Here is a 14,630-nt window from a genome sequence, read left to right as displayed (position 1 = left end):
TTATAAGTTATATAATTTAAAATAAATATTATTTTTTTATTAAATTTATATATAATAATTATTATTATATTAAAATGGTTAAATTTTTTAATAAACTATATTATATTTTTTAATAATATTTTTAATAATTTAATAATAAAGTCTTATGTAATTATATAATATAATATTATTATTAAATTAATAAATATTAATTTTTTATAAGTTTTAAATTTGTTATTTTTATTTTTTTAATATTTTAAATAGTGTTTAATATATTTTTTTATTTTTTAAAATAAGTTTTATATATATATATTTTTTAAATTGTAAGTTATTTTTTTAAATCTAAAATGATATTATTAATTATATATTATTTTTAATAAATTTTATACGTAAGTTAATAATATTATTAATTATTTTTAATTAATATTAAATATATAATATATAAATTTATTTTTAAATTTATATTTATATTATTTTATTATATTTTTTTTAATTATTTTTATTAATTTTAATATTTTTTACAATTAACGTAATTATTTTTTTTTTTTATATTTTTAGATTATTTAAAGTTTAAATACTTTATTAATAGTTAATTTTATTATTATATAATTAAAATGTTTTATAATATTTTTAAATGTTATTTTGGTTTTATTTTTTTATTTTTTTTTGTTTGTTAAATTATTAATTATAAACAGTTTTAATAATATATTAAATATTAAGTTTAATTGTTTTAATATATAATAAATTTTTAAATAAAATTATAATAAATAAGTTAAAATAATTATTAATTTATTATTTATTTTATTAATATTTAATATTTATAATATTATTTATTTAATAATGTTTTTTATTATTTTATAATTTATTAATATTATAATTAATTTTTTATAAAATTTTAATTATATTTAATATTAATAATATATTTATATAAGATATATTATTTTTAATTTTATTATTTAATATTAGTTTTTTATTTTAATAAAGATTTTAAATAAAAATATTACTGGTTTAATATTTTGGATAAAAATATTTTTTCTGTTTTATTTTTATGTAAAATAAAATATAAAAATGTTAAAATTTTATTATTTAAATGTATTAATTTTAAGGAATATAGTTTAGTTTATATTTTAATAATATAAAAAAATAAAGGTTATAAGTTTTTTTTATAAAATTTTAAATGTTTAAATTTTAGTTAATATTAAAATAAATAAGATTTTTACTATATATTTTTTTTTGCGTTTAATATTATTGATATTTTTTCGTTTTTACGTTTTTATTTTAATAATGTGGTTTTTTTTTATTAAAATGGTTAAATTTTTTGTAAATATTATGGAATATATTTTTGCAAAAATCCGATTATTTTTATATAAATTTTTAAATTAATTAAATTAATTAATATTTTAATTTTTTTAATTGTTTTTATTTAATTTTTTAAGATTATAATTTTTAATTTATTAATAATAAATTTTAGTAATTTTATCAATAAATAATTTAAAAATGATTTTTTAAGGTTTAAAGTTAATTTAATTTTTTTAAATAATTTAAAATTTTTTTTAAAATATTGTTTATATTATTTAATAATATAATTATATATAATTATATTATTTATATATATATTAACGAAATTTTTATATAAGTAAAATCTTTAATTTATAAATTATTAAGTATATAAATTTAAGTTTTTAAAATTTATAAATGTTACGTTTAAAATTTTAAATTTTTTAAATAATATTATTATTATTTAATTTTTATACTGTTTAATAATTGGAAATTAATAAAAAAAAATTAATTTATTTATAATTATAAAATATTATTGTTTTTTTATTTTATTTATAATTTTTTTTTATTAAAATATTGAATATATATTTAGTAAAACGTATTTGTTTAAAAGTTATAAATTAATAATAATATAGTTTTTTTATTTTTTATTTACGATTTTTTATGTTATAAAATATAAATAATTAAATGGTATTAATTTTTTTATTTATTTTAATTTTCTTTTATTATATATTTTATTAAAAATAACGTTTATAAATTTTTTATTTTTAACATTTAATAAATATATTTATTTTATTTTATATTTATTTTATTAATTATTAATAAAGTTAATAAAATTTTTTTTTTTTTTAAAAATGTTAATAATTTTTTAATTATATTATAAGTTATAATTTTTTACTATTTTAATTAATTTTTTATTAAATATTAGTAATATATTATAGTAATATATTTTATTTTTAAATATTATTTTTAAGATATTGTTAAATTTTTAAACTTTAAAATTAAAAATTTTTTTTAAAATTTTAGTTTTTTTTTTTTTATAATTTATTATAAATTTTTTATAATTATTATATTTAATGATAAAATATATAATATATAATTATTAATATTAAATTTTTTAATTAAAAAATTATTGTTAATATTGTTATTAAAAATGGTAGATATTATTTAAATAATGTTTATTTTTTTTTAAGTTATTGTTATAAAGTTATTTGTTACGATTTTATTAATTATGTTTATTTTTATTTTGTAAGATATTACGATTTTTTTATTATTTTAGTTAATAAAAATAATTATTTAAATAATATTTAATATATATATATTATATAGTATTTTTGGAAATATAAATGTAAATTTATAGTTTTTTTTTTTAAAAAAATTGGCATATTATATTAATATTGTTATTATTATCTTTAATAAAATAATAGTTTTATAAATAATAATAATTTTATAATAAAAATTTGTAAATATTTTTAAATAATTAATTATAAATTTTTTTTTTAAATAAATTTTTATTATTATTATTTTTTTAAATTAATTAATAATTATATTTATATTTTTATAAAATTTAGTACCGAATAAAAAGTTTGGTTTTAAATTTTATTTAAATATTTATATATTAATTTATACGTAAATTAATTTTTATTTTTTAAATCTTAATTTTATAAATATTTTAATTATAAAATAGGTTTTTTTTTTTATTTTTATTGTTTTTATTATTTTATTAATATTTAATATTATTTATAATTTATAAATTTTATAATTTTTAATAAAAAATTTAAATTAATTTATATTTATTATTTTGTTTAAAGCTTTAAAGTTTATATATATAGTTAATTTTATATTATTATTTATAATATTAATTTTAAAATATAAATATTTTTTTAATTTATTTTATAAATTTTTTTTAATTTAATATTAATAATTTTAAAGTTAAAAAAAGTATTATAATATTTTTTATTTATAAGATTATTTATTAGATTTTTATTTAAATTATTTTTTTTTATTTTTTTTTTGGTATAATTTTTTTTTTATTAATATTTATTAAATTATTAAAATTTAACTTAAATAATTTAAATAAAATATATTTATTTGCGTATATATATTTAAAATAATTAAAATAAATATTAAATAATTTATTATATTTTTTATATGTTTTTTTTATAATTTTTATATTATTATTATATTTAAATAATAAAAAATAGTTTAAATTTACTTTAAATTTATTATTATTGTTATATTTTTTTAATAAAAAATAATTTTATTATTTTAATTCTTTTTTTTATTTTATAGTTTAATTTATTTTATTTAAAAAATATTTTATATTTTAAAAAATTTTTACCGTTTTTATTTTTTTATTTAACTTAACAATATTAATATTATTATTTTTTAAATTTTTTAAATTTGCTGTAATAATTTTTTTGTTAATTGTAATTATATAAGTTATTTTTATAGTTATTATTGTTATTATAATGTTTGTTATTATAATAATTGCCTTAGTTTTTACCGTAATAATATTTTTTATTATAATAATAATTATTATTTTAATAATTATTACGTTAATATTTGTTATTATTATAGTTATTATTTTCTTTAATTTTATTTTTATTATTATTTTTATAATTATTTTTATATTTAAACTATTAAAATATATTATTACCATTATTATTATTATTAATTTCGAATATATTATTTATTAATAATTCTTTTATATTGTTATTAATTTTTAAATTTTTAATATAATTATTTAATATTGTTTTAAATTTAGTTTTTTTACTTTTATTAATTATATTATTTTTCTATTTATTAATTTATTTAATAATATATTTAATATATTTATTAATATTAACGTGGTTAAATAAATTAAATATTATATATTAAAAATTAAAATTAAAATTATAATATAATTGTTTTATTTATTAAATTTTATTATTTATTTGGAATATTTAATAAATTTGTATAAATTTTATAATTTAATTTTAAATTAATATTTTGTTAAAGGTATTTTATGCAGTATATTTTAATGTTTATAATATTTTTTATATTTTATTAAAAATTATTTTAAATTTATTTAAAAGTTTATTTAAAATATATTTATTATTTGTAAATATTATGTTTTAATTGGTTTATAAAAATATTTTAATATATTAATTTTAAATTTTTTTTTAATATAATTTATGTATATAATTAATAATAATTTTTTTACGAGTTTTATTTATTTTTATTTATTATATTATATTAATAAATAAGTTTATATTATAAAAAGTAATATTTTTTTTAATAATAATGATATTTTTTATTTTATATAATTTATTTAAATTAAAGTAAAATATTTTTATATTTTTTATTTTAAAATTGTTTAATTAAGATTTTTATTTAATTGTAATTTATTATTTATGTTAGTTATTATGTATTTTTGTAAAAAATTTATTAATTATAATTGGTATTAAGTTAAAATTTATTTAAAATGTAATAATTTGTTTGGTAATTTATTATTATTTTTTTTTTGTTAATATTTAATAGTGTTAATAAAGCGAGTAATTAATTTTAACTTTTATTATTATTATTATTATTTAATTTTGTGTTTTTTATTATGTTATATATAAACGAAAATAATAATATAATTGGTAAATTATAATGTAATAAAATTAATAAATTAATTTAATTTAGTTAATTTGGTTATAATAATGGTTGAAAAGGTTGGTTTTTGTTAAGTATTATAGTTTTTTAATTAAATGTTTTTTGGAAATATGTTTGGTATAATTGTTATGTTTTGGTTTTTAATAAAGTTAAAGGTTTTAATAAACTTTTATTTTATAAATTTTATAATAATTATTATTTTTAAATTTATATTTATTTAATTAATTTTAATAGTATATTTATTAATGTTAATTTATTTATAAGTTATAATATTTATGGTGTATAAAGTTATTTATTAATGTTATTAAATAAGGTGGGATTTTTATTTGGTATAATTATATTATATATATATATTATAAGTAATGTTAAATTATTAATTAATATTATAATAAGGTTAATAATTAATAATATAAGAAATATTATTATTATTAATAAAAGTTTAACAATTAGTTTAATATTTTTTTTATTATTATTTTAAAAGATTTTTACGGATATAAATTTAATTAATAATATTATTATTTAAAGTGGTGTTTATGTTAAAATTAATAGTTATTATGTTGGTGTATATAATTTTAAAGGTTTTTATAATTAAAAGTTATTTTATGGTTAATGTTTAAAGTTAAATAAAATTGTTTATAATTTTACTAATATTAATGTAATAATTTAAAGTTATATTTATAAATTAATTAAATTTTATAAAAATTAAAATATTTTTATAAAAAATAATAAAATTATTTTTAATGGGGATATGATTTTGGTTAATTGTGTTAAAATTTTTAATATTAACGATAAAATTTTTGGTAATAATAATAAAATTTTTAATATTAATTATAAGATTTTTATTAATAATAATAATATTGTTAATGGTGTTAAAATTGGTAATAATGTTTTAATTGGTGATATAATTAGTTTATTTATTAATATTAATATTATATTTAATATATAATTTTATATAAAATTAAATATTTTATAAAATTTATATAAATTAATAATTTATTTAAAATTATAATTTTTTAAAGGTTTAATAAAGTTTTATATTTAATAATTTTATAAAAGTTATTAAAAACATTATTATTTAAAATATTAAAGGTTTTTTATGTATAAAAAAATTTGTTATATATTATTTTGTAATAATTTTTATATTATTAAAAGGGATAAGTTTTTTTTTAAAAAAACTGTTATTTTAAAAATATTATTTGTATTTTTATTTATTTTTTAATTAAAGTATAAAGTAATTAAAGTGGGGTTTTTGTGGAAAATATTTAAAGTTTTTGGGAAAGTATAATATATTTTTCCAATTTGATTAAAAAGGTAAAGTAAAAAGATTATATAAAAAAAATAAAAGTAATGTAAAAATAAACTAATTTTAACTTTAATTAAAAATTTAATCAAGAATAGTTAATAATTATGTAAATATAAATTATAAAATTTAAAAATATTAAAAGATTTAAAAGTATTATTTAATAAATAATTGTGTTATATTTATTATTTTTTAATTATTTGATTTAATTATAATATGTCTTTAATAATATTGGGATATTATGTTTCCAATAGTATTGGAATGTTATATAAAAGTTTTAACATTAATAATATAATTTTTAAAAAAATAAGTTTAATAGTTTTTTATGTTTTAACCGTTGTAATAAGTAAATTTAAAAAATAATAAAAAGAGAAATAAAAAAATAATATGGTATTTTTTATTAAATATAAAATATTATATTGGTAGTTTAAAGGTTATTTGTTAAAATAAAGCTACCAATTGTAAGGTTTTATTTAATATAAAACTTAATAAATTAAAAAAAAAAAAAAAAGATTTTTTTTATAAGTTATTTTAATAATGTAATTAACGTACAAATAAAATAAATATGGTAACTTATTTAATAACTTATATAAATTATTATAATAATGATATTTATTAAAAAATATAATTAAACTTATTTATTAAATTATAATTTAAAAAAATATTATTTAAAAATTTAATAAAATAATTATTAATAAATTAATAAATCTTTAATTTATTTAAAAACTTTAAATATAAAAGTTTTTTAAATTAAAAAATAAATAAATAAAAATAAAAATAAATTTTTACATATTTTTCTTTATTTTTTTTAATTTAATTAATTAACTTTTTAAATTTAAATATAATTATCCATTAAACCATTTATTTATTTATATTTATTATTAATTTATAAATTTTTATATAATTTATATAATTAAAATTAAAATATTTTTAATTTAATTAAATATAATATTATATAAATTATTATTATCATATAATTTAAAATAAAATAAAATAAAATAAAATAAAATAAAATAAAATAAAATAAAATAAAATAAAATAAAATAAAATAAAATAAAATAAAATAAAATAAAATAAAATAAAATAAAATAAAATAAAATAAAATAAAATAAAATAAAATAAAATAAAATATTAAATTAAGTTTTTATTGTTTTTTATATAAAAGGGCTTTCGGGGAGGGGGTGTGTAAAAAGGTAAAAAAAAAACCACAAGTAAGATTCGAACCCACGTTTTTATACAAAAAGATACGTATTTTGACTTTTTTCTCGAAAGTGGGGAATCTGGTAAGACCCGTTGTTTTGGGAGGATGCACCCAATAAAAACGCTCCAGAGGTGCGCACGGACGAACTTCCTATCTCGAAAAATGGCCAGGCAAAAAGATCGTCTGACAATATCCCTCGTAAACTCGGGCATAACCCCTCGTAAACTCGGGCAAAGTCAGAGATGTAATATTACTTATTAATTCTAACTTGAAAAGATGGAACTTGCTTTTAATTGTGGAGGCTGCGATGGATGCTGTGACGGAGACGGATGGAGATGATGGAGGAGGGGGAGTGGACGGGGGACGTGGAGGTTAGGATTCTAGATGAGAAGACACCAATGATGCAATCCATATATCAATATAAAGTGTAATCATACGCCCTGTCTACTATTATGGTATAAGATGAACGTCGTCCGATGCATGAAGCTAGATATCTAAACAAGAGTTGCCCACACTCGCTTACTGCCAGGTTTCCAATATCCTTTCCGCACCCTTCTCTCCCGCGACCATCACACCGAACTGCGGGTTGACAGTCAGCGGGGAGACGATAGACGCATCGACGACATAGATGTTATCGGTGCCAATGACCTTTGTGTCCGCATCTACACACTTCCCAATCCTGCATGAGCTAGACCAATGCTGGACAGAGCCGACTGCGTAGTCAGACCACGTCGTAATATACGTACGGATCTCCTCTTGGGTCGAATTCTGAGGAATGTTAAGCGGAGTGAGACCATCGGTAGCTGGCGAGTCTGGCGTTGAGGATGGCAGAGCTTGGAAGATGGTATGGATGAACTTCGCGATGTTCTCACTGTCACGAGGGTCGCTGTAGTAGATATCAGAACTGGGACCTGGTATGAACTTTCCGTCGTCCGACAAGATAACACGTCCCGCCGAATATAGACCCGAGGTACCATAGATGTTGAGCGTGATGGTCTTATTATCCACGAATCCTCCGTGACCGGATGAGTCGATTGTACCTTGGACTCCGGTCTTGGTGCCGTCGGGATTGGGCATGTACGCCCAGAAAGCAGAGGTCTGAGACGCGGAAGCGTAGGGACCGCTGCGTGACGATAGGTAAAGATCTCTATCCGCAGGGATGGGGTTGTTGTAGTCGTGAACGTACGACTCGATTTCTGGCCCGGTGAGCTCGATGAAGGTGTTGGGGTTATCGAAAAGACCCTCGCCGACTGATGGGTTAGGGACCCAACTTGTGGAGTTGAGAGGTAGGAACCCAGATGCGGTCATATTCATGAGTGTTTCGAGAGGACCAATACCAGAATGCATTAGGAGACCCGGGGATGCAATAGCGCCTCCGCTCAGAATCACTCGGCCACGGGAAGAAAGATGGATTTCTAATAACGATCCATCAACTTCTGCTGTAACTCCGGAAGCTATGCCGTTGATATGATTGATGTGTTTAACGTGAACACCCGTCTGGAGGTGGAAGTTACTTCTCTTCAGGGCATTTTGCAAGTATGTCCTGGTTGGGCCACCTCTTTGACCATCAATGTAGTTGTAAGATGGCCGCCCGAAGACCATGTCCTTATCATCTGGGGTGTCGTTGAACACCACCTCGGACAACCCAGCTCCGTCAACAAGCCATTTCTTTGCTGCCTCATAACCGGTTTGCATGTAGAACTTGCCATCTGGCGAGTAGCTTGTTATCGAAGCTTGCATGTCTAGTAGTCTCCGTGTCGCATCCTCAACGTCAGCGCTCTTCCACCCCTCTGGATGATAATCATCCCAGTCAGAAGCTGGAGGCTGGAAATACAGGCCAGCATTGATAGCACTGTTCCCACCAATTGTGCATGCTTGGAAAGAGTTCACGACGCCTGGAGGACACAGGATATCTGTGTTTCCATTGAAGATACTCTTGTCTATCCAACTTGTTAGCTTGACAATTATATACTATGAGTGTACTTAGGAGGTAGGTATATACTCACATAATCCAGGCACATCAACGCGGCTTAGCGATGTCCCATCGAGCCATGCCGGCCTCTCTGTGCCTCCCGTAACTCCGTACGAAGCACCACCAAGCTCTACTAGAAGAGTCTTCTTCCCAGCTTCACTTAACCTATCAGCTACGATGATCCCAGCTGTTCCAGCACCGACGACTATAGCATCCCATTTCTGAGAAGCCCAACTAGTCGAGTTTTGCCGTCTCGCAAATGAAGGTGCGCCAAAGGCGGGTTCACTAAGGAAGCCGGCAATTACTGCCAAGGTCGAGAATGACTTCATCTTGGCGTACTTCGTGTTCGAGTCACCACACAAGCTGGGGATGGAAGGGGACAAAGAAAATTGTCGGACAATGCCATGATATATCTACAAAATATGTCACGACAAAGAGACTTACCGTGCTGCATTGATAGCCTATTCTACGTAGTCCCTTGTCCATCACGAACCCGTCATTTAGCATGTATCCGTTATTTTACAGTCATACTGTGTGTGTATGGCCTCAGACGGGATCCTTAGTTGCCTAAGGCAACTTGCCTTAGGTTAGGTACAAAACAGCTCGTGTTCTGGCAGTGCTAATAAGCATCGTATTCAGCTTTTCCGATTCCACTACATCGAAAAGAGCCAAGCGCAATAAGCACCGCAACCGCCAATAATATTCACTTTGTAGTGCCAACACCCCTGCACAGTTTTAGAACTGAAAAGCATTTCAGGTAGCCTCAATTTTTCTCTTCGGATCGATCGGTTCGAATCAGAGGCCTTTCCGCTTGTCGATGAATTTGACGATGATCAGCAAAGTAATTTGCCTAATCTATCAGCTCCTAAAGCCCTGGACTTATCCTATATCTACTTCGCGTGAATAGCCTACTTTTCTCATGCACGTCGGGATGCTTTTTTACTCTGTTATATCACGTAGCACAAATGTAAGAAAATATTCAGCTATCCTTTCTAACACAATACTAAACGAAAGGAACCCGAATTCAAGTGAGGGTAATCGTTAGCTTATTGTACTGTACAAGATATCTCCGCTATCAAGCAGAAAGATGCCCAATCCCGAGTAGAGAGCCGAGCTGAAATCGCAACGGCGTATCCTTTCTATTTGCCCTTCTTGTGCCGATATGCCAACAACCAATTTACAAATTTGTCAATTTCAAGATCCTATTCATTGCCCTACCGGGTCCCTCTAAGATGTCGGCAACAGCATCAGCATACACTTACATTAGTTAAGAACTAATCCGAGTTCCTTAGCAATGATATCAGCTGCTCTCTCCCCGATCACCATTGCAGTATTAGCGGTATTTGCGCCGACATTCTCTGGTGCGATACTCATATCTACCACTTTAAGGCCTTTTACACCGTACACGTTTAGGTTCTTATCCACGACGCCCATCTTATCCTGCGGCGCCATCTTGGCCGTGCCCAGCGAGTGCCAGGAAGTTTCAACACGCTCCCGGATGTACTGCTCGATCGCCGCATCATCCTCTGCTGAGTACTCCAGGTCGACAACCGGGGCTCCCTCGACAGGTTGATTCCACTCCTCGATGAGGGCTGCCTTAGAGCCCTCGGGGAACCGGGGATGGCAGGGCTGATATTCACCACGATACATAGAAGTCCGCCGCATGATTTCGCGACCCTTCTTGTACGACCAAATTAACTTCTTGAGGTCTATGTCGTTTTCGTCGTTGAAGAAACCTGTGCTGAAATCGAGCGCATCGCTAACTTCGGGGCCTGTGATGTGCATATGACCCCGCGAATAGGAGTAGGCTGTGAAGGGCAAGACGGTCACGTATTGACCAGTGGGCAATACTGAAGAGTTGTCCCCGTATAATCTAAACACCGTGTTAGCACTCTATGATTTCCCACCTAGTAATCGAGAGATGTGGATGATAGGTATCAAGTTGGGTTTCGGGGTATATCAGGTACTTACCCGCTAACAACAATCATCACTATGAGTGGTCTGTTAGGGCGGTTTTTGAAGTCTCTTTCCCACGATGCCTGGAACTCGGGTCCTAAAGCTACGGCTTCAGCATCTGTCGGCCTAATCTTGGAGGCAAGATCTACGTAATTCCACCCGAGATGCGGGTGCTCCTGGGCGATTGCGTCTTTGAAAGACAGCCGTCCACTCAGCAGAGCGTCAGCTGTTTCGTCCTGGGATAGAGATGTCTTAAATACCGAAGGCACTTTTAGATGATCCTGGTAACCAGACCCGACCCCGGGAAGCTCTTGGACGACGGGAACACCGGCTCGGTCCAGTATATCCCTGGAGCCGATCCCGGAACGTTCCAGTACGGGAGGCGTACCGCAGGCGCCACATGACACGATAACGAGCTTTCGGGCTCTGATTGTCTGTTTGGGATGTGATGCCGAGCCGTTTACCTGGGCTTGGAATCGTGTGTTGGGTGTAAACTCCACTCCACAGGCTCGTTTATTCTCATCAAACAGAACACGCACTACTCTGTTCTCTACCAGAACGTGCAGGTTAGGATGTTTACCATCGCGTAGCCGAGGATGTATATACCCGCGAGCGACATCCGAACGCTTTCCTTCGGGAGTGGCGTATTTGAGCCAGCGTTGAAAGCCGTTGTTGGTATCTAGTGATTGGAGATCTTTTATCTCCGGATACCCAACCTGTTCTGCGGCGCGCAGCCAGTCATCCTCTATTGACTTACCACGGAAAGGCCCATCGGATATTTGGATTGGACCACTAAAGCCATGGTGTTCTGGGTTTCCCGGCCCGTGGTAAGTCTCTATCTTAAGTAGCAGAGTTGTTAGTAGGATTATTAGACACGTGAAATATATGTGACTATAGGTACCTTCTTTAGGTATGGCCACAGTTCGTTAGTTGTCCAACCGGGGGTATTCCACGAATCGTAGTCGTCGCGTTGAGCTCGCGTGTACCTAATTTGGAGAAGGTTTCGGTAAGTTGTGCTTGGTTTTCTACGTTGCATTTACGTATTAACGTACATCAAGAAATTCATGGAGGAACCTCCGCCCAGAGTACCCCCTGAGGGGACGATATATTCCCGATTGGCAATGTGTTTTGACTTAGCAGACTTGTAGAAAATTGCCGTTTCGGAATCTGGTTGGGAATTCAAGGGATAAAGTGCCGGTGTTACTATCTCAGGGTTATCATAGTTTTCCTGGCCACCCTCAATGACTAGAATCGAGAGCCCTGGATCAGCTTCGGTCAACCGGCCGGCTACGATACACCCAGCTGTCCCACCTTCATACGATAATCTGTTAGCAGCTTTAATTAACAATAAATTGTCATTATATTCCTTACCTCCAGCAATGATTATATCCACCTCCTTAATCTCCGCTGGTAGCTTCTGGTATAAACCCATATTGATTTTGTGAGGTAGTACAGCTTAATATATTATATATCGTTCATAACAGAAATATGATAGAACAATATGAGGTCTCATTTTGGGGATATCCGATTTATAATACTCCAGCTATGGGATGTCAGATTACCCCAAGGCAACATTCCCCGCTTTGCTGTTGAGTAACTTGACTTCGAGGTCATGCACGTTGCGGGTTGGGATACGGATTGGAGTAATTCCAAACTTGAATAGACGCCTGCAGGCTCCCGATCCGGACTATCATGGTTGTCCATAGGTAAACCAATAGAGAGGCTGCATATTTGATACGATGACCATGAGGTACAAAGATGGTCTGGGTCGTGCTGCGGAGAGGATATTACGCATATAGGATGATCGACATCGCCATGCATGTCTGTTCCATACACTTCACTGGAGCCAAGCTTACGCCACCATAAGCCGAATACATTACCGAGAAATAGCTACAGAGGACAAAGCCAGGCTTAGACTATACTCCGCTCTTAGAACAGCAAACTACCAGTAGCTAGGTGCTATTTAACGTCTCGCTTCACCTGGGTACACCTATATTCATAGATAGAACAACGTGGAAAGAAGAGGAATTAGTTATTCAACCCTTATAATCAGTATATAGGCTACTATGAAGTCCATTATCACCCTTGAGGTGGCAAACCTCAAATCTATATAACGTCACGTAAATCTGTTTGTCTCGTAGGAAGTTCACAAGAAGTATCATAAAGTCTTGATGACGAGATAATTCTAATGAGTAATTGGGCTTGACAACTAACCGTTACTACATATAACAAATAGAAACGATCCCAACGCGTAAAGGTAAAACAACGCCCATATACCCAGGTAACCAACCCTAAAATAATCTTACACGATACGCCACTGACAGATAGAAGTATCCTAACATCTATATCTTTTCGTGCTTATTTTCACATCGGGACATCGCCGAACGGAACCGCTCGCTTCCAGTTTGTGCCTGGAGTCCACTCTTTCGTCTCGTCTGGGTCCTCCGGATTAACCGCATAGACCTTGACGTTGAGATTTGGGTATTCGTATACCACTGTTAGGGAAATTAGCTCTAGTCAAGATTAACATGGTGTAGATTATTATCAATCATACTGAAAACCGATTCGGGCCGAGGGGTTGTGCCCTTCTTCAACAATATATATGCCGAGCCTGTGGTCTCTCTTGCAAGAGCTTCGGACATTCGAGGAGCAAGGTCGTCTTGGGCAGTGCCCGGGCCACATTCGCCGAGCCAGTCATAGTATTGGTCATTAGGGTAGACGTTACCCCAGAACTTTCCGTTGATCTTGTTGGCATAGTTCATGGCGTCTCTGTTGGTGCTGGATGGGCTAGTATAGAAAACGGTTTTGTCGAGAACGAGACCCTCGTTTCTGATCCAGGCACGTATCTGGTCGACCGTGGGACATGCAGCTTCGGCTTGGATAGCGAGCGAGAGCCCAGTGATAAATACAGCAAGGAACTTCATGGTGAATATTAATGCTGGTGTAAAATAATCGGCGTGACTGGATAATATGTGATTTCAAGGATGTTTGCAAGGCGATGAGTTCTTAATGGTTTATTACAATTGCTGAATAGCTTGAGAGTTCCTGTTCCTATATACACTTTGAAGGTCATGCTAATTGTATGTTTATGCTTTAAGCTTGATAGAGACTCTAAGCTGTGCCGCTCCTTAACGGAAGAGTTATTCTGGTCGATATCGACTATTTTGAATCCTCCAATCCTCTCACTAGTCAATTATGTCCATCTGAAGGTTTTGTGATCTCATGAATATCATATTTCTGTGAATAGTATATTGATCATCCGATCGGCAGCTATGGCATGTCTGGATCGCTTTCAGCTTGTCAGC

General features: G+C 26.9%; 3 protein-coding genes across 3 annotated transcripts; all 3 read right to left on the bottom strand.

The window, feature by feature from the left end:
* Positions 1-7,822: 7,822 nt before the first annotated feature.
* Positions 7,823-9,947, bottom strand: F4817DRAFT_351277 (putative cellobiose dehydrogenase). The gene is made up of 2 exons (XM_049305061.1): positions 9,404-9,947; positions 7,823-9,337 (listed from the first exon to the last, which is right to left on the bottom strand). The coding sequence occupies exons 1-2, from the start codon at positions 9,696-9,698 to the stop codon at positions 7,917-7,919; spliced, it is 1,716 nt and encodes a 571-aa protein (XP_049154780.1). The 5' UTR covers positions 9,699-9,947; the 3' UTR covers positions 7,823-7,916.
* A 373-nt stretch (positions 9,948-10,320) lies between these two features.
* On the bottom strand, positions 10,321-13,099 carry F4817DRAFT_351274 (putative alcohol oxidase). Its single transcript, XM_049305060.1, has 5 exons — positions 12,697-13,099; positions 12,378-12,636; positions 12,227-12,311; positions 11,341-12,164; positions 10,321-11,242 (listed from the first exon to the last, which is right to left on the bottom strand). Exons 1-5 carry the CDS (start codon positions 12,755-12,757, stop codon positions 10,633-10,635), a joined length of 1,839 nt encoding a protein of 612 aa, XP_049154779.1. The 5' UTR covers positions 12,758-13,099; the 3' UTR covers positions 10,321-10,632.
* A 276-nt stretch (positions 13,100-13,375) lies between these two features.
* Positions 13,376-14,614, bottom strand: F4817DRAFT_351273 (uncharacterized protein). The gene is made up of 3 exons (XM_049305059.1): positions 13,863-14,614; positions 13,657-13,806; positions 13,376-13,606 (listed from the first exon to the last, which is right to left on the bottom strand). Exons 1-2 carry the CDS (start codon positions 14,247-14,249, stop codon positions 13,690-13,692), a joined length of 504 nt encoding a protein of 167 aa, XP_049154778.1. The 5' UTR covers positions 14,250-14,614; the 3' UTR covers positions 13,376-13,606; positions 13,657-13,689.
* Positions 14,615-14,630: the final 16 nt, after the last annotated feature.

This window comes from Daldinia loculata (assembly GCF_022478755.1).
Source record: "Daldinia loculata strain CBS 113971 unplaced genomic scaffold F4817scaffold_75, whole genome shotgun sequence".
In the NCBI taxonomy this organism is placed as follows: Eukaryota; Fungi; Ascomycota; class Sordariomycetes; order Xylariales; family Hypoxylaceae; genus Daldinia; species Daldinia loculata.
The sequence above is the reverse complement of the archived record's forward strand: the minus strand, read 5'-3'. Positions and strand labels throughout refer to the sequence as shown.